General features: G+C 33.7%; 3 protein-coding genes across 5 annotated transcripts; 2 read left to right on the plus strand and 1 right to left on the minus strand.

Annotated features, from left to right (window-relative positions):
- The first annotated feature begins 1,785 nt into the window (after positions 1 to 1,785).
- On the plus strand, positions 1,786 to 10,370 carry MBD11 (methyl-CPG-binding domain 11). Of its 2 annotated transcripts, XM_088221092.1 has the most exons (4): positions 1,862 to 1,932; positions 2,067 to 2,136; positions 6,105 to 6,320; positions 8,995 to 10,370. In XM_088221092.1, exon 4 carries the CDS (start codon positions 9,037 to 9,039, stop codon positions 10,030 to 10,032), a length of 996 nt encoding a protein of 331 aa, XP_088077218.1. In that variant the 5' UTR covers positions 1,862 to 1,932; positions 2,067 to 2,136; positions 6,105 to 6,320; positions 8,995 to 9,036; the 3' UTR covers positions 10,033 to 10,370. The 2 variants fall into 2 exon arrangements, with proteins under 2 accessions (XP_021906462.1, XP_088077218.1); XM_022050770.2 differs by lacking the exon at positions 6,105 to 6,320 and having other exon boundaries at positions 1,786 to 1,932.
- Positions 10,210 to 13,255, plus strand: LOC110821004 (Glycosyl hydrolase superfamily protein). Of its 2 annotated transcripts, XM_022050659.2 has the most exons (4): positions 10,210 to 10,351; positions 10,549 to 10,779; positions 11,747 to 12,783; positions 12,881 to 13,255. In XM_022050659.2, exons 2-4 carry the CDS (start codon positions 10,698 to 10,700, stop codon positions 12,968 to 12,970), a joined length of 1,209 nt encoding a protein of 402 aa, XP_021906351.1. In that variant the 5' UTR covers positions 10,210 to 10,351; positions 10,549 to 10,697; the 3' UTR covers positions 12,971 to 13,255. The 2 variants fall into 2 exon arrangements, with proteins under 2 accessions (XP_021906351.1, XP_021906350.1); XM_022050658.2 differs by lacking the exons at positions 10,210 to 10,351; positions 10,549 to 10,779 and adding an exon at positions 10,943 to 11,230.
- Positions 13,256 to 14,809: 1,554 nt separating this feature from the next.
- LOC110821074 (protein LURP-one-related 12-like) lies at positions 14,810 to 16,168 on the minus strand. The gene is made up of 2 exons (XM_022050789.2): positions 15,732 to 16,168; positions 14,810 to 15,397 (listed from the first exon to the last, which is right to left on the minus strand). Exons 1-2 carry the CDS (start codon positions 15,954 to 15,956, stop codon positions 15,002 to 15,004), a joined length of 621 nt encoding a protein of 206 aa, XP_021906481.1. The 5' UTR covers positions 15,957 to 16,168; the 3' UTR covers positions 14,810 to 15,001.
- Positions 16,169 to 19,969: the final 3,801 nt, after the last annotated feature.

Here is a 19,969-nt window from a genome sequence, read left to right on the forward strand (position 1 = left end):
TACAAAGCTTTACTAGTACGAATATTATACAAAAATTCATCCACTCAATAATCCTTATCATCACGAATGATGCCCCAAACAGTGGCATACCTCGAGTCACCCTTGGCAGAGCATCCATATAAAGCTTAAATAAACAAAAGGGATGAGCCTACAAACCCACAAAAGGAAGGTTGTCACCCACCTAAGGAGTACACCCTGCTTGATAATCCAAAACCAAGTGAATAACCTTAAAACTCGTAAGAGGGACCAAACATTCAATAGGCTCAAAGATGTTATCCTTCTTATTCTTCCAAGTAAACTGTTCGGTGATGAGAAAGATCAATTATCAACTAGTTATATCATGAGCACTAATGTAAATGTTTAGATTCTAGAGAATGCATTTATAAAAAAAAAAAAAAAAAACATGTTAGAGTACTTAAAAATTAATCAAATTCTGGTATATCTATCTACTTATAATATAGTAACGTATAACATGATTGGTATCCTCTCCACTAATAGTGCACCACGAGTATTTATCATAAATAACAATGCATACACACTTATTTTGTCACATTAGTGAACAACTGATTGGACATCATCACTAATATAAAATGGCAGACTCTCTCGGGAATAGAAAGTCTCCAACTTGTTTTTCATTTAGTATTGCATCTACGTTTCAAAGTAAGGCATAAAAGGCAGTAAGTGGTCCTGACAAAAAAATTTCCATTATTAACACCTTCTATTAGGGAGGAATACTCTGCCATTGTTCTTTCTAAACGATCATCAAGTATTCAGGACTGTAGGAGGTAGATTAACAGGCGATTACCAATTCAGAGATATTTCTAAAAGTTAGTGACAATTCCATCGTTAATATCCCATCTAATTCTTTTGCTCTTAAGGAAGTAGAGATTTTGCAAGAGTTGTTTCCAAGTTATTAAGCCATAAATGGGGTAAGTTATCAAGATTGCTAATCGATCTTATGGAAAATACTTAGCCTGAAGAACTTAGACTTAGAAATTAGAAGGTTCAGTGGTGAGATGTCATCCAAGCTTCACGAGAAATGCCTTGTTTTGTCGGGATGTGCTCTAAATCCCTAAGCCCCTTAATTTCTTAGTCTGACAAATTCGATCTAAGCTCATTATATTAATCTTATGATATCATGATTTTTTCAAACTCAATTGTAATGATATTATATTATTTGAGTAACATCTATGACACATTATGATTTGAATTAAGAATTCTAAATAAAATCTTTAATTAAATAATTTTTTACTCGTGAAATCATTTTATATAATATATACGTGCTAATATTTTGAAAAGACTTACATAGATGATCCAAGTGATTAAATTATTCACACCTACCCCACGTTGTTAATTCTTTAATACTTTTCTAAAGTTAAAATTATAGATCCAGGTGAAAACATTTTATATATTACCGAGTATAAGATGTTAGACCTTACTTATCTCGCAATTAACTAGTTATACATGTAACTAATAAAAAATTAATTATATATTTAGTGGTAATTTGTCCAAACTATTTAAAATCCCATGTGCAATGCGGATTAGAATATGCTTCTCTATATCAGAATCTTGCCCTCCAAAAGAAAATGATTTCAGCGCGTGAGAACAATCGCGCTGACAAACACTGCGGTTTCCTCACACACTGGATAGAGGAGCCAATTTGAAACATTTGAAACGTGTCGCAATCAGACGAAACGGAGCGCAGAAGGTGACAGAATCCGGATGTAACGGACAAAAACAACAATATGATTGGTCAGTGTTTTTAAAACTCCAACTTCCCCGGGTGTCTTTATCGTTTCCCGAGTGGATTATATTTTATGAACAGTTTTATTATTATAAAGGGGAAGGGGAAGAGAGAGGCTGCGAGAAACACAACCGAACCAAACAAACGAACAAAGCAAAACATATCTCCAAACTCTCAACGGTTTTTGGGTGAGTTGAGTTCTCCTTCGTTTCTTACCACACAACCTCTTTTTCCTGTTCAGACAACCTCGCATTTCTTACAAAGGTTGTTTTTTTTTTAATTATCCTAAACTTTTTTTTTGGGAAAATTATTTTGGTTGCAGGTGAAAAATGGAGAGTAAAGAAGAAGTTATTTCTGTTGAGCTTCCAGCACCTCCTGCTTGGAAGAAAATGGTTTGTGTTTCTTTTCCAGCTTTTCCCACTTTTACTCTTACCTTTTTATATGTTTATATTTGTATGTATATGTCTGTGTTCTGCTTTTGCTTTTTGTTGTGTGTTCTTCTTGGTTTTTTGAGTTCATGAAAGCTCCTGTCTTGGAGCTGTTTAGGGGTAATTTTTTTCTGGGTTTAGGTTAATTTTTGGAAGTTTATGGTTTTTTGAGGATTACATGGTGTAATTCAAGTTGGTAGTTTTGTTATTGGTTCTTACAGGTAGGGTTTTGTTTGGTCAATTCTGTGTCTGTGCAAGTAATTTTTGTGTTTAGGGTTTGCTACGCAAGATTTTTACCTTATTTGTTTTATTGGCGGTTTTACTTGGGATATCTTTTCCTTTTGAGGTTTAACTTCTTAAGTTCAATTATTTTCATATATTTGAGGGGGAAATAAATTTTTTCCTATGTAATGGATCTTTCTTCCATGGAATTATTTCCTCTCATAGGTAGAGTTTAATTATGCATTGTCAGACCTTAACTGAAATTTGGGAACATTTGTGGTGAAAATCTTATTGAACTTGTTGGTGAACTCTGCTGTCTCTGGAGTTCTGTTAGCAGTTCTGCTTCTGTGCAGAGGATAATATTCCTTGTACATACGCTGTTATTAAAACTTGGGTGTAACCAAGTTAGAGAATTTGTTAGCTTGCCAGTCTGAAAATTCATTTGGGAAAGATAGAGTAAAAACCATTTTTTAACTTCAGTCTGTGGAAATTGTTTTTGTTCACATCATAGATGCATTTCCAACTGTTCCTCTAAGTTTGACTTCTTCTTTGTTGTTGATTGAAGGGGAAGTGAAGGAAAAATGCTTGGTCGAATTGAGTTATTTTCCTCTTTCAATTCATCCAAATCTTCTTTTGTTCTGGAAAGTAGATAGTCAGTTCTAAGTTACACTTAACGTGCCTGTGATTTTATACCTTTGATCTTGCAAATGATGCAAGACATGATAGAGTTGCAGTGAGGTAGTTCTTTGAGCAGTTGAGGTGGTGACAAGACTAAGAGGACGGAAGCGAGAACAAAGGATAAGAAAAGGGCCGTTGGTCAACAAGTGGTTTCTTTAAGTCGTGAATGAGAGGTTTATTTGTTTGGACTTCCCTAATTAGATGGTTGTTGAATGGAGGAGGAAATGGTAACTGTAGGCAGAGTGCAATCTGGAACAGAGCAGAAGATGATTGTTTCAGTAAGGATGATTGTTACGGGGAAGAATGAGGAGTTTTTTTTTTCTCTCTTTTTATGATGACCATTTTTTTCGTAGTGTAGATTTGAGGGGGTAGGATGTGGATCAATAATTCGATTATGGAGCCTCAATCTTTGAAGGGTCTTAGTTATTTCCATTCTGAGCTTCTCACCTTTGTTTCTTCCTCTATGCTCTGGTTTTGTAACTCTAGAAGTTTAGCTGCGAGATTTGTACTTTTAAAACTTGAAGTGTCTGGGTATGAACCATGTATTACCAAATTGTCAAATTTTGATTAAGATGCTAACAGGGATGCTGTTGTGCAATTATGCTCTGGTGAAGGATTTGGTTTTGTTTAATGGATTACCTTAGTCCTGTCCTGTATAGTTAGTAATAATTTCATTGCACATGCTAAAATGTCCAACCTGCAATCCTTCAAGTAACTATCTTCATCGTATTTCAGTTGAGTGTAATCCATTCACTACCAGGAGAAAAGGCATCTTAATCATACTCGTGTCTACTGTTTGTAACTTAAGCCCTAAACTATTCAGCATAGCTATTAACTTTTGTTAAATGCTAATTGTGTAATGATCCCATAACAATCTTCCATGTCGTCGGAGCTCTTGGAATTATGGTGCCATAGCTGTGTGGACATGTCATGATCTTGATTTGGATATGAAACACGTGTCGACCTCTTCATGTGCATCTTAGAAACATCACTGTTTGCCAAAAGTTTACTGATTCACATGATGTGCCCTGTTGGACAAAGCTTCAATGAAAAGACAGAGAAAAGGAACGCAATGAGGGATCCTTCCATAATCATATGAAAATGAGGAGGGAGGTGAGAAAAGATCAAATTGAGAAGAGAGATGAGAACGGAGAGAAAAGAAAAAATATAGAAGGAAAGCAGAGAGCTAGTACACAGGCCTCCACTACTCTTACGGCAGCTATGGAAGGGAAAAAATGAAGAGAAGAAGGGATGGGAAATGCTTAGGCAGCTTGGAATTAGTTTTTTTTTTTTTTTTTTATTGAACCCTGCAAATGTAGGCATAATGAATTTGAGCTGTAAATGTTTGACTAAAAAAACCCAAAAGCCTAAAGATGTAAGCTCATTAAATCTGAGATAATTTTTTACAGAATTTAAAAATACAAGTGAAGAAGATCTTGTATTCTTCATACAAATTATAAGATAACACTTATTTGATTTGCATACAAATATTAGCTACAGTAAATTGCTTATATTGTTTGGCCGTAATTATTCAAAATATAGGTACAGCATCTTGCTTTAAGTTATGAATTGTGTTTTTTTTTTTTCTTTCACAAAATGAGTCTTAAGTACCCTTACTCAATATGTGGACTACTGGTTGAGTTTTTTAATCTTTGATTGTGAAAATGACCAAGTCAAACATGTAGATCCACATTCGAGCCCCCATACCCTACACGACTTCAACACTTGTACCTAAGTCCAAGCAACATAGAGAATTTTATGTTTGATGTTTCTTGAACTTTTTCATGCTTCAAGTAATCTTTGTAAAACTTCTTCGCCTCCTAGAGATTGGACTCCAAGGGTATTGGAGTATTGCCCCTACAATCTGCCCTTTAAATGAGGGACAGAAGTACCACTTCTGCTAACTTCTTACTTGCAATTTTCCTTTAGGATATACTTCCAAAGTGTGAAGGAGAAAAGCTCATTTGTTCTTTTTCTACGCCAAAATGTTTGACTGGATTTTCTTTCCTAGGAATTATTAAAGCATTTTAAAAACATAAAATAAAAGTTCTACTTGAATGAAATTATGAAAATCAGAAGTGAAATTAGAATAAAAAAAGGAAGAAGAGGCTAGGGTTCTTTTAGATTTTAAAGATTGCCTACTTCTTACTCTTCTCCTCCATAGTCCTTAGCCACTAGCCCTTCCTTTCCTTCTATCCTCCATGGCTGCTGAGAAGGATGGGGGGGGGGGGGAGGGGAGTTCTGTATTCCCTTGACTTTCCTCCACAGCCGGTCCTCCCTTTCCTTTCTTTTCTGTCTGCATTCATGGTGTCTATCTCCCTAGCCTATCTCGTGTCTGGTTGTCACTGTCATCTGCCACAGAAAGGCGAGAACATGAAGCCATGACTGTGAAAAGAAGGGCCTTCCGTGGAGGCGTGAGCTATATGTGCGTGGCTGTGCCTATGAGCATGTGGAGGCAGAGGCAGAGCCACAGAGAGCACTCAGACGTCAGAACATGTTGTAGGTGGAGGTGGTTGGTGTTGTTATGTTGGTGTTCCTTCTTTCTTTGAGGGCCAACGAGCTGGGGAATTTGGAGGATTAAGGACTGTGGTGTAATAGGTTTTGTTTTCTAACTTTTTGTTTCTAAATTTAAATATATTATAATATTATATTTATATATAATAATATTATAATATAAAAAAATAGACCAGTCAGTTATTTGGTCAGTTTCGGCTCTCAAATTGGGGAACCAGCATCGAACCTGTTATTCGATTCCCTAATTGGTTGGACTGAAAAAAAACGGCTTAACTGAACCAGTCTCTCTAACTGGTTCGGTTTGAACCGGTTTTATCAGTCTAGTTCAGTTGTGCACACCCTTAATGATAATGTTGTTCTGAATCAACTGCACTTTTTGTTGTTTTTAGTAAAAAGTAACTATTATGTGCTAAATGTTATATTTTTGTTTGTTCCATAAAATGCGATCTTCAGATGGGTTTACTCTTTATTGTACATGTTGATTTGTTCAAAACTAAATTTGTGTCGTTAACCTGCAGATGTTGCAGGAAGTGGAAGTCCTGTCATCTCCAAGTCCTTGACAGTTAGTTTATGCACTTGAGAAAATTCCCTTCTTCTTATGTTTTCACTGAGTCCTTACAACTGTTTAATCCAATAAGAAAATTCCCATTGCCCTTACCTCCGAAAAAGGGACTCAAGATGCAGATGACTGCTTCTCAAAATGATTCCATTATTGGCTAAATGATGCCCATATAGTAAGCCTATCTGTCTAGATTTGAAAAGCCAATTTTTCTGGATCATGTCTGCACTTCTAAGTAATTTTCATTTAAATGGAGCTTAGCTCTGCTAATAGGATATCTTTCATGGTTTTCTGAAGTAAATAAAAGAAAGTTGAGATAACGTACATTTTTATGCTAAAGAAAATAAGGTGGGTAGCAGATACTTGAGTAAATCTTTTTTTAAAAATAAAAAGTATGGTATGATTCGTCCACAAGCACTAAGCGGATGCTGATCTATGTACAAAAATATTTACATGTCAATCAAAATATTAGTAAGATTTCTGAAATTTTCTATTGAATAAAGAGGATGACCCATTAATAAAAAATTTATGGTCTGGAACCACCTATCTCTAATCCTATCAAAGTCATCTTTCACCCTCTCAAAAGCTCTCTTGTTTCTCTTTTTCTTCACCACCGGAAAAATAGTAAGGGGAATGAGACTAAGGTGTTTCTTTGGTATCTGAGGAAATTTTAAAAATTCATGTGTTGTCATCTGGCCCATATATATCTTAAAGAGTGGTGAATATTTTATTGCAAATTCACCCAAAGGTCTGACTAACAGTCCTCTCATGACCTAACCAACTTCAACCATATTCCTGTTGACAGTTATTTATTTTCCACATAGGAGAACAAAGTTTTGAAATCATATTCATGTCTGGTTCTATAACTTAAGTTGTTAACTATTCAGCTTGGCGTATTACTTCGCAGTTGAAAGTAATTTTTGCTACTTGTATAATAATCATTCTATTGATCATGTTATGCAGCATGTCTCTTGAGCTTTTCTTTTTCTAGGATATTGAAATTGATTCTTTTCCTTTTATCATTTGGAAATTGGACTTTGAGGATTTTGGGTATTCTGCTCTATGACCTGCCTATTGTGTGAATGGACTCTCTACTCCTAGCAGTGCTAATCCTGGAGGCTGACTGAGCAACAGATTCGGGATGCCACCTTAGCTAACTATTTAATGTTCTTTTTCAAAAAAAAAAAAAAAGCTAACTATTTAATGTTAGTTTTCCTTTATAGGGCGTATGAAAAGTATGATGGAGAAAAGCTTATAGGTATCTTTTATTCGGGAGAAAAGAAATCATTTTACTAATTCCTCAGGAATCTTTGAATTAGTTCCATGAAACTAACTTGCGATGTTCGTTGATATGTTATGTAACCTCTTATCTTTGGCTGCTTCATCTGTTTCCTATTTTGCTTATTATTTATGATTTTTTCTTTGCCATGCATGCAAAGACTTGAAAGACATTCAAAGAAAAGATTCCATGCATTTGATTTGTCATAAATTTTCATCACGAGGTTAGAGAATGGAATTCTGTTATTTCTACAATTTCCTTCATGTGATTCATGGGGGAAAACTTGTCGGTAAATCCCTTAACATTTATGTAATCCAATTAGAATTACACACTTTCTCCACCCTAGAAAAGGAGACTAGAGATGCAGGGTACTGCTTCCTGTCATGTTGACATATGTTCCATATGTGTATTTACTTGGCATTTGCAGTGGAATCGGACCTCAGAGTATTCTTTTATGCTTGGCTATCTGTGGTTATTTATAGATGGTGGAATGTTTGTTCGACGGAGACACATGATTATAGCATGCAGGAGATTGTTGTGATTAGGGTTTTGTTTGGAACAAATGGATTATTTTATGGAGTTTATTATAAACCTGGAAATATTTTCTATTTTATATTTCTTAAATTGAGATTGTTTTATACATAAAAGCATTTAAGTTGGTTAGCAATGAAGAGGTGTTAGAGAAGATGAGGATGAAGTTTAAAAGTTTAAAATGCTGTTTTTAGTGTTTTCGAAGGAAATAACCTTTATGTATACTTTATTACTCTTCAAACACACACACCCAGGTACTTTCATGGATAAGAATAGCCATGAATATATATGTGTGTGTGTGTGTGTGTGTGTGTGTGTGAAATTGGAAACATAGTGTAAATTTTGTGAAGTCATTTTTGCTTAGCATATCTAAATAGTTTACTTCTCTATTAAATCATCATAATTCATTTCTAAATTCAATAAATTCCGATGAAATTTGGAACGCGTTGTTCCAATTTCACTTAGGCTATTTTTGTACCAAATTCCTGGTTTTTGTGGAATTTGTAACTGAATCTACATATAGTTCAATTGTAAGATATGGAAAATGATAAAAACTGACCCAATGTAAAATTCCTTGTAGAATTGAAAAAATGTTTCAAAATTTCATCAGCTTATTCACTGTTCTAGTTCTAAATGAAATTCCATGAGGTTAATTTTTACCATCTTCTAAAGAATTTACATACTCTCCTGGTTGAACTTAGTTTTGATTTGCATATGAATTTCACAAAATTTTTAGATTTATTCTAAACATAGCCTTGAAATTTATTTAGAATTGAATCTTTCATGTTGGAAGAAGCAATTGCATGAGCAGTGCTCTGTAGACCATATGCAGTGTTCTTGTAACATCTGATATGTATGAAATACAAATTAGAGTTGTTTAGATACTTTGGTTCAGCCATCAATGAGTTAAAAGCTCAAAAAACGTGATCCTTGAATCCTTCTGCTGAAAGTTGCATATACTGTTGCTGCGTGATATCTCAGAATGCTTGCATAGTTTATAATAACATTGGGTTCTTGACATGCCTTCGTTTCTCAATAGTTTTTCCCGAAGAAAATAGGTTCGCCACGGAAGATTGAGATTATGTTCATTGCCCCTACCGGCGAGGAGATCAGTAACAGGAAACAGTTGGAGCAGTATCTGAAATCTCACCCTGGCAATCCTGCAATATCAGAGTTTGATTGGGGTACTGGTGAGACCCCGAGGAGGTCAGCAAGAATCAGTGAAAAGATAAAGGCAACTCCAACACCAGAAAAGGAGCCTCCTAAGAAGCGAGGCCGGAGATCAGCTTCCAAGAAGGAGAATAAAGAAACAGAAGCTGCTCCTGGACAAGCTGAGAATGAAGGGGAAATTCAAATGCAAGATAAGGAGACAACTGAGAAGAAAGAAGCAGGAGATCATAAGGAAAAAGATATCTCCAAGGAAAACCAGGTCGAGAATGGAGGTAAAGCCCAAGAAGCTGATCGAAGCAAGGATGTGGATGCTCACATGGAAGAAGCTGATCAAGAAGAAAGTGTCAAGGAGATTAAGCTTCAAGAACGACCTGAGCAAACTGAGAATGTTACTGATGAAAAAGGAGCTGCTGGCACTGAAACTAAGGTTATCCAAGAAGAAAGTGTGAAAGATATTAAGCTCCAAGATGGTCCTGAACAGACTGAGAATGTTGCTGGTGAAAAAGAAGCAACTGGCCCAGAAATTCCAAGTACAAAGGAAGGTCAAGTTGCAGTAGTGGCAGTGGAGAAGAAACAGGCTGAAGAAAGTGGTGCTGTTGAAACAACTTCAAGTGAGAAAGAGAAAGTAGAAGACTCTGCGGAGAAGCTGTCACAGACCAAGTCAGGAAAAGAAAATGGCAGTAGCGATAGGAAACTGGATAATCCAGAATCAGTGACTGTTGAAGCAAATGGTGAAGAGAAGAACCCGGATATTGATGACGCACAGAAGAACGATGAGAAGTCTGATGGTCAGGGTGAGGAAAAAGGTAAGAAACCGAACGGAGAGTTCATTGAGAATGGAAAGATTAATCAAATGGAGCATACTGATGCACCACAACAGCCAGGTTCCTCTTCTGTAACCTGCTGAATGTATTATCTAGTGCCTGTAGACCTGACTTTGAATACCCGTTACCTTGTATTTTGTTCCCTGTAACTTTATGGTTCCATGGATGACTGTAACATTGATGTTGTGGTTAGATTTGATTGTATGTAGGGAAATTAACCTGTACCCCACTAAGTAGGCATTAGATGATGCAGCTTTTGTTACGATTTGCCGTAAGTTATAGGTTGTAGACCTTCGAATATTCTCATGACTTCCATAATGATCTCTCTGGCTGTATGTCCTGGCATGTATTTCATATGGATGGCACAGCTTGGATGATGGAACATTTTTAAGGTAACAAAAGGTGCGTTCTTACACTGCCAGAGGATTGTTTGTCTCACTTCTAATGATTAAATCTTGCCGGCTTACTTCTTATTTTCTTTTACTCGTCATATTCCAAGAGTTTCAGAAAAAGGGTTTTACTGATTAAATTGGATGATGTTATCTATTCGGTAAAATTGTCAATTTTATTGCAAATTGAAACCTCTTTTGCTGTTTCAGTTATCGTTTGAGTAATCTAGATACGACATTGTGGTATCTGCTTGGTGAGAAATGGTCTAGAGTGGAATCGGAGATATTCTGTCTTCATATGTGAATCAACAGGTTATGTTGAGAGGCAAAATTCCTATGCTGTTTCAGTAGATACCCAGATGCTTGTAACTGCTAAAACCATTTTCTGCAACCTCCATCTGCTGGACAAGAAGTTTTCCTTCTCCATGCAAGAAAAGAAAGGTATATTATATACCCATTCAAATTCAATACCTCATATGATATGCAGATGGAGCTAACAGTTAGAAAAGGGAGAATAGAACAGTGCACTAAGAAAGTGGGTACAAAGGGATGCTTTGAGAGCAAAGTAAGAATCTTTACGACACCATCCTTCGGAAAACAAAAATTAGAACTTTGAATTTTGGATTGAGGTTAAGAATCTAAATCTTTTTCATTAAAGGCAGGTTAAGAATCTTTTTCTTTTTCTTTGTGGTGGTGTAACTGCATACCTGGATAACAAGGTATTGCATTCCTTTTTGGTAACCCTTTTGAAGTTACAAAAGATTGGAACATCACCCACCATCTTTTCTACAAATGGAATTCATTTTCTTTGATGATCTCCCCAGTTCTCATATGGCTTTCTCTTCTTTCTTTATCTGGCTTCTCCTCATCTTCTCTGTCATTTCCTCTCAAGGTACTTACTACCTTCCCCCTTTTTCACCTTACACTTTTTTCTCTTTCCCCCCAATTGTCTCCTCAGTTTCTTTTTGCCAAATGGGTAATTGGCATTAGATTAGTGGTCTTCATTTTCAAGATGATATGTTCTAGTAAAAAGAAAAAGCTAGGGTTTTGGTACGACTTTATGTCTTCTTTAAATGGTATCAATTACTTTACTTTCTAAATGATTTTGCTTTGATTTCCTCAGTTTGTGTTATGGAACTTCACCAACCTAACTGGGCATCCTTCCCTCTGGATTTGTTAAAAGAAAAATACAACTGGTTTTTATTCTGCTTTTTCTCAAAGTGCAACTGGCTTCTATCTGATTGGTTTAAAATGTAGATTCCTTGATTGCCAAATAAAGTTACCATCCGTTTTTTAATGTTCTTTTTCTAATAGATTCTGTTCTTGAAGGCAGTTCATGTTCAAGTCATTGTATTTGTGGTGTTCTGTTAATGAGTAATATTAGCTTATATTCTTCCCTGTTCTGCAGTATTCAAAGTGGAAGCATTCACCGGAACATATGGTGTAAACTATGGCAAGATAGCGGACAATTTACCATCCCCTCGCAGTGTGGTGACACTTCTAAGAGCAGCAAAGGTAAAGAACATCAGAATCTACGACGCTGATCATGAAGTCCTCAAGGCCTTCAAAGGTTCCGGTATAGAAATCGTTGTTGGACTTGGCAATGAGTACTTAAAAGATATGAGTGTAGCCGAAGACCGAGCAATGAATTGGTTAAAAGAAAACGTGGAGCCATTCCTTCCTGGTACTCGAATTCGCGGGATTGCAGTAGGAAATGAGATTTTGGGTGGCACAGACTTGGAGCTAGGTGAAGTTCTACTTCCTGCAGCCAAGAATGTTTACACCGCCCTTCACAGACTGAATTTAACTCATCTTGTCGAGGTTTCAAGCCCACATTCGGAAGCTGTTTTCATGAACTCTTACCCGCCATCTGCCTGCACATTCAAAGAAGATGTCCTTCAATTCATGAAGCCGCTTCTGCAATTCTTTTCTCAGATTGGTTCTCCTTTTTACATCAACGCTTATCCATTTCTTGCCTACAAGAATGATCCTCAGCATATTGACATTAACTACGCTCTTTTCAAAGACAATCCTGGGATTCATGATGCAAAGACTAATCTCCACTATGACAACATGTTTGAAGCTCAGGTTGATGCAGCATATGCTGCATTGGAGAAGGCCGGGTTCGATAAAATGGAGGTTATAGTTTCGGAGACTGGTTGGGCCTCTCATGGTGACCCAGATGAAGCTGGTGCGACCTTGAAAAATGCCAGGACTTATAACCGAAACTTGCGAAAACGTCTGCTGAAAAAGAAGGGAACTCCTTATAGACCAAAAACTGTTGTGAGAGCTTATGTTTTTGCATTGTTTAATGAGAATTTGAAGCCTGGACCAACTTCTGAAAGAAACTTTGGATTGTTTAAGCCTGATGGGAGCATAGCATATGATATTGGCTTTACAGGCCTCGTCTCTTCTGCACCAACTTCATCTCTTCTCTCTTTCAAGGTAAACTACATACATATATCTATCTATATATATATATATAAACATTTCTTAATTCAGCTGCTTTCTGACTACTTACCATGTTCATAAAAATTTGCAGGAAATTGTGGGTCAAGGTTGGTTTGGGTCTTCATATACAATCGTTTTTATGGTTTGTATGGGAGTTGTTCTCCAGTTTTTATCATCATGAGTTTAAACACTGCAGCTTTGTTCAATCCAGTCCAGACAAGTTATACACACATACATATATACATATATTAAATACGTTTACAAATGTAATCGTAACCCATTTTTTTATACTTGTTGTACTAACAGCCATTCTTCCATTACTTGGTAACTGAAATTTGCTCGTGGATTTCTTCTACTAATGTTGTTCAGCTCTGTATATCATGGTTCCTGTAAATAAAAAGCTCATAAGGAAAAACAAATGTCATATCACATTGTTTGTTTTATGTGTTTATATAGTCTCGAACAAGTTAATTCCCACTTCTATTTTGAATCGTAAAAATTCATATATTTTATTAATTAAATAATACGCGATATAATTTTATAAAGAAAATATTCCGATGCACAAGTTACTCAAATTTTATATTATAATAACAAAATATTTCGGATTCTTCGTAATCGCTCTTTTTTCGAACTTTAAAACGACGATATTGCATGCACGTAAGAAATTTGAGATCAACTTTCATTACAAATTTCTCAATTATTCTTAATTTGAGATTAATACTAACTAAAAATATAAATTACAAAATATTTGAAAATTGAAACTTTTCAAAAAAAAAATTCTTTTTTTAAATCTCCCCATTGATGTTCTTCACTTTTGAAATATTTTGGGTTTGGAATTTATAATTATGTGGAATTAATCTGTCCACACACACACAAAAAAAAAAAAGTCTAAATTATGACTTTTCTAAATTTGAAAATGAAAAAAATCAAAGGGAATGGTACAGAGGAAATACATGACCCTAGTCCTATTGAAAATTATTGATAACAACTTTTTACCCACTTCAATTTCTTGCTTTCTTAATTATTAACATAATTGTAAATATATATATATATATATGTGCACCCACATAATTTATTACATTATTACCCCAGGTGTATTTCAGGTAGAAGATTTTATAATTGTAAATCTCAATTTCATTCATTCAAGATGATAAATTATTTTTCAATACATTATGTATCATTATTCTATTTGAGTAACATATTTTTAACATGGCAATGACCGAAGCGTACGAATGCTATGCTAAAAAACGAACGAAGAATTATTTGTACTCGGTTCATTAATCTCGATCATAAATTGAAATTCAGATAATTGGTAATTTAAAATATGTTAAGATCACAAATTATATTATTTAATATATAGTATTAATTGAGAATTATTAATTTTTTTTAAATTAATAATAATATTTTCCAATAAAAAAAATCAAGTGGGTCATTCATAATCTACAGAAATATGATATGAAAAATCAAATTTGTGGCTGACCACAAAGATACCAATGTTTCCTATCCTCTACTACCAAGATGATTTTAATTTGAATATATATATATATGTATATAATGTTTGCTAAATATATTATTGCTTTTCATGAATATTAAGGAATAAAAATATGTATTTATAGCTGACTTTTGATAAAAAGTTGAAATACTAGCACCTAAAATTTTAATATTGTTTAATTATAATGTTTTAAAAAATTATTAACATAATATTAGATTATTCTAAAATATTTATTTTCATTTACCAATCTCATTGAATAGAAATATTAGTTTTAGATATTATTTACTTTTAAAATAGAAATTATATCAATAATTGATAATAAACATAAAATCACTAGCACCAAATTAGCATTACATTTTTATTTTTATAAATATTAAATAAATAAATAAGTTAAGTATAAATTTTAAAAAATACACTCATTAAAAATATTATTAATATTAATTATTTTGTAAATTTTTTAATAAAATTTAATTTATTTTGTTAGTGTGTTAATAGAATCGTAATAATAAAAAAATCAAAACACTTGAATTTAATGAAGTGGAAGATATTATTTTTATTATTATAAAGTTTTTGACATAATTTTTTTTAACCTAAATTAGAACTTTTCTTCTTCATCACAAATTGGTTTAACAAAAACAAAATAGCACAAGAAATATAGGACACAAGTTTTTTTAAAAAATTCCTAAAATATGCCCCTAGCAAAAGGACAAAAAACAAAAGTTAATCCTCTACGGACGGCTCCACGTCAACCCCATCATGTTGGACGAAATCATCACCGTAGATCTGATCAAGAACCAACACCAATCCCATGGCAAAGGCGCCGTCAAACCCGGGCTTCAAGCAAAGAGAGAAAACGTCCATCCCTAGAACCACGTTAGTTGACGGATCCACTTTCCGTCTGATCTCCGCCACTGATTCCTTCACTGCATTGAAGATGGTGCAACACCGTTGCCCGAAGTTTCCTTCTATGAGATACTCCTCACCGGGCCTTCCGTACACCTCCACCGTCGTGTCACACCGTCCGATTATCGACGATCTCCGCACGCTGAAGATCGGTTTCTGACCGTCCGATCTCTCCCCCAGATACCCTTCCCACCGTTGATGCAAACTCGGCCTCTGTTTTCCCCCCCAAATCACAGACCAAAACCAAATGAGACTCGGTTGTTTAAACAAATGAGATGATCATGTTCGTGATTTTCAGCAAATTAACGCTAAGAACTCGGATTTAACATGGAGGCAGCCCTTATGATGAACAAATTCAAATTTAATAAACTTGTTTTTTTCGGTTTCGCAGGCAAAAGATTTTAACTCACTGAGTCGACTCGTCTGGAATATTAGATCTCACTGAGTCGACTCGGTCTGGGATACTGCAAAAAACATATAGTGAGAGCGAGAGAGAGAGAGAGAGAGAGAGGGAGAGGGGAGAGGGAGGAGTAGAATATCAAAATACCTTTCGTCTTACAGTGAGCAAACACCTGCCATGAGCATCCATGAGAACAACTTCACCTTTGTCGCGGGAATCGGGTCCGTAAGAGTCGACTCGGAAGATTAACTCACCTTTACAGTCATAAACAGTGAAGCCATCACCGGCGAAGAACAGAGAAGTTTTAAGCACAGTTAGATGCTTCTCTTCTTGGAAAATATACCCACCATCTACAACCAAACCCTCTTTCATTTTCTTCCAAAAATCGTTGATACGCTTGAACTGAAGTATGAGGAAAATAAAAGGGTGTCTGAAATAGTTTCTTGTTCGAAGTCTGAGTGGTTTTCCGAAGTTGGTTTTGGGAAGAGAAAGGATGAGGTTGAAGAAATGTGAACGTTGAAGGTAAGTTATATAGGTGGGTGGTGGACTAAGATTGTAGTGAAGGGTAAATTGATTATTCTGTCCTTGGGAATGGACCCCCGAGAATGAGGTGGTGGACTTTAATCGCGAATCTGGACCAGCATTATTTAGGAGCGTTCCAGTTCATCCTTCAAAAGGAAATACCCTCGAAACGTTTTTTTTTTGTTTTTTGGAAGGAAAACTTGATCGAAACGTTTTTTACTTTTTACAAAGTAAAAGTTGCTTTTTTTCAGCTAAAGAGGATGAACAAGAATTAAGGAATAATTATAGGTAAAAAAAAAAATTAGTTTAATTTATAATTTTTTGTTAATGGTATGATTTTGCCAAACAATGTGTTGAAATATTCAGTCAAATTTCTCGAATTTTTTTCTTAAATTAAAATAAAAGATTTTATTCCTCATTAATATTAAAAAAAACTATATAATATATAGTTTTTAATCACAAGAAAATATAAGCGCCAAACATGCATATATATATATATAAAACAATATAAAATTGACAAATTGCTAATTAATATCTAATAATTGGTCCACACATAATTTAGAGTTTGGACTAATTTCATGTCCTAATCTGACTAATTAATTAATTAATCGACTGACAGATAGTTTATCCAAAAATAAATAATTAATTACAAGATAAACAAGTTTAACAAATAAAATTAGTCTCTTATTTTAATTAGTATCATCACACATTTTAATAGTGTACTTCAAAAATATATATATATATATATATAGAAAAAGTATATTTGCATAAAATATTATGCACTAATTTCCATATATTTCCAGTATTCTGTCATTCACAGTGCTTATGGGGCCAACCGCTTTTCATTCCCTACATGAATTATTATAATTTGTATTTTTGGAATTTAATTCAAATATTTTTTCTTTATATTTGTTTTAAAAAATATATTTTAATTTAAAGTATCCTACACAAGGTTAAAATAGTAAATTTTTCTAAGTTTTAACTAATTTAATAAAATTCATAAAATAAATTATTTTAATTTAATTTGTAACTCTTTTATTAATTTTTCTAAAAATTTAATAGAGTTATCAATCAATTTGACGTGTGTGTGTGTGTGTATATATATATTCACACACGTGTTTGATATATATATATATATATATATACACGTGTTTGCTTGCATGCTCATCTACGAAATACGTAAACTCACATAATATATACTATATATAGACACACACACACACATACCCACAAAAACATAATGAGGAATATACATATTGAGGAATATTATAAAGATTTTGGGGCCTAGTTAGGTTAAATACATTAATTTAAGTCATATATAGAGTTCCAAACACTAGCTAACTTACATATATATATACACAGATATTTATCTTGTTAATATTATCCAAATTTCTTCTTTTGGATAAATGTTTAGAAGTGTATGTGTGTGTATATATATATATGTGTGTGTTCTATTTTAATATGAAGATTATAATTATGTAATATTTACGTATTAATAATAATATAATAGATGAATTCCATAAATTGGGTTCGATTAAACAAGAGAAAATACACAAGATGAACTTTATATATATATACTCATATACATATCATGTATGTATATAAACTTAGAAGAGAGCTCATGTACCCATTATCACAGCCAACAAATGCATCCAAAGCTGAAATAGTATATGATATAGTATATGCCATATATGTATAGACACGAAGCAACCACCACCTAATAAAAGAGAACGGTTACTATAGGAGCTTATAATTATATATATGTATATAATATAACTTAGCGTGAAAAAGGAAAGAAACTTCCAACTACACTTTAGGAGACAAGAATCAAGAGACAGATATTGAGTCCCTACTTCCCCAATTAGGAAAATAAGATCCATCTACATCCACATTTTGTTTATATATATGTGTGTGTGTGTGTATATATTATTTATCTACTTTATAGTTGAAGGTTAGAAAATTCACCTAACTTATATCATAGTCAAAATCACGGCAAACAAACACGTTTTTTCGAAGCTTCCTATTTAACAATAACACCCACAAAATCAGTCAAGTTGTTTAACAACTCTCTAGCAAACATCTAGACTTCACACTATCTTAAAATAGTTAGTTACCATTAATCTATCCCTTTAATCGAGTGCTGTCAAATTATGTATAATAGATGACAACTTAAAGTTTGAAATAAATTTGAAAGTAACCAAATGAACATGATCAAAAATGGTTGAAGGTACATAGAGACCAAAACTGAGAAACTTCCGCGAAAAAGAAGAAGATCGGGTAATGTTGTAAAAGTCTGAAACTAAAAAAAAAATTATTTATTATCTAAATGCGAAAACAAATAATAAAGTTAGGATTTACATTCCTTACATAGTAAATTAGAATATCCAATAAGGTTACGAAAATATTTCTACTACAACGGTTTATAAAAAGAAGCAAATAAATAATTTAAAATAAATAGATAAATATCCTAAGGGTTAATCTCTACTAGCTCTTCAAAAGGTCCAGAATGTAAACTACTCACAATTTTCTTACTGATCGGGATCTATATCTTGGTCTTCTTGATATTAAATTGTTAATAGAAGAGTAAGTTATACTAATCTAGTAAGAATATCACGCTAATCATTGATACAGAAAATAAATGTTGGTAAAAATTACAAAATAACTAATAGAGCTCTTAATTTAATAAATTCATTTAATATCAAAACGTTATTTCTATACTTACCGTTACGAGTTTTTCAAAATCAACTGTAAAGACCGAAAGCCTTAGGTAAAATAAATTTGAATTAAAGATGTGAAAGCGTATAATAACGTTAGGGTTTATATTCCTTACACATAAATTAAAATGTCCAATAGGATTACGAAAATGTTTCTTTTATAGCGGTTCATAAAAAAAATAACTAAACAAATGAAAATAGTAAATAAATATTCTAGGGAGGTTAACCTCTACTCTCTCTTGATAGGATCCGGGGGACACCTACTCACAGTCCTCATGCTGATTAGGATATGGATCTTGATTCTCTTAATCTGACGTGGTTAATAGGGGTGAGCTATACTAACCCAATAAAAATATCACACTACTCACCAATATAAAAACTGAAAATTTGTATAAAAAAATATAAAACGATTAATGGAATTCTTAATTTAAGTAAGTTTATTTATCATAAGAAAAATTATTTATTGCATACTTACCGTTATGAGATTTTCAAAATCGACCTATAAAAATAATAACTCAAATAATATTATAATTTCTTAAACAAGTGAGCAAGAACAATAACTTTTCTTTTTATCTGCTTACTGATACCTCCGGAGGTCCATAAGAATGTTCCCCTATGCGTGAACTTAATATCTAAACTTGTTAATTAACCAACTGTCCCCATACCCCGTCCAGTATGAGCATAAAAAATGTCATCCCTCGATACATCGTCCTGTATAAGGATGAACCGAACCGTCTCCATGTCATGTCCGGTATGAGCACCAAAAATACCATCTCTTGATACCCCATCTGTTATGAGGTAATGTTCACGGTAGGATTTTCTATAAATCCAGTCCATCTACCATCTCCCATGTATCCGGTAAGATAACAATTTATTAATTCACATAATCAAACAATTTTCTATTTGTATATTAATTCACATTTCACAAATCAACCATAAATCACGCAAAATAATCGATATATACATCAAGAAAATACAACTGAATCATTTAACTATTTCAATATATTATCATGTATTTAAAGTTGTACAAGTAAATAATCAGTTAAACAGGATAAATAAATAACTAACTCGTTCTGGCTCCATTAGTAACATGTAATTATTCTTACCTGAATCGGTGTTTGAAACACTGTATTTTCTACCACACCTCCT

This window comes from Carica papaya, chromosome 5 (assembly GCF_054855325.1).
Source record: "Carica papaya isolate Zhongbai chromosome 5, ASM5485532v1, whole genome shotgun sequence".
Classification (NCBI taxonomy): Eukaryota; Viridiplantae; Streptophyta; class Magnoliopsida; order Brassicales; family Caricaceae; genus Carica; species Carica papaya.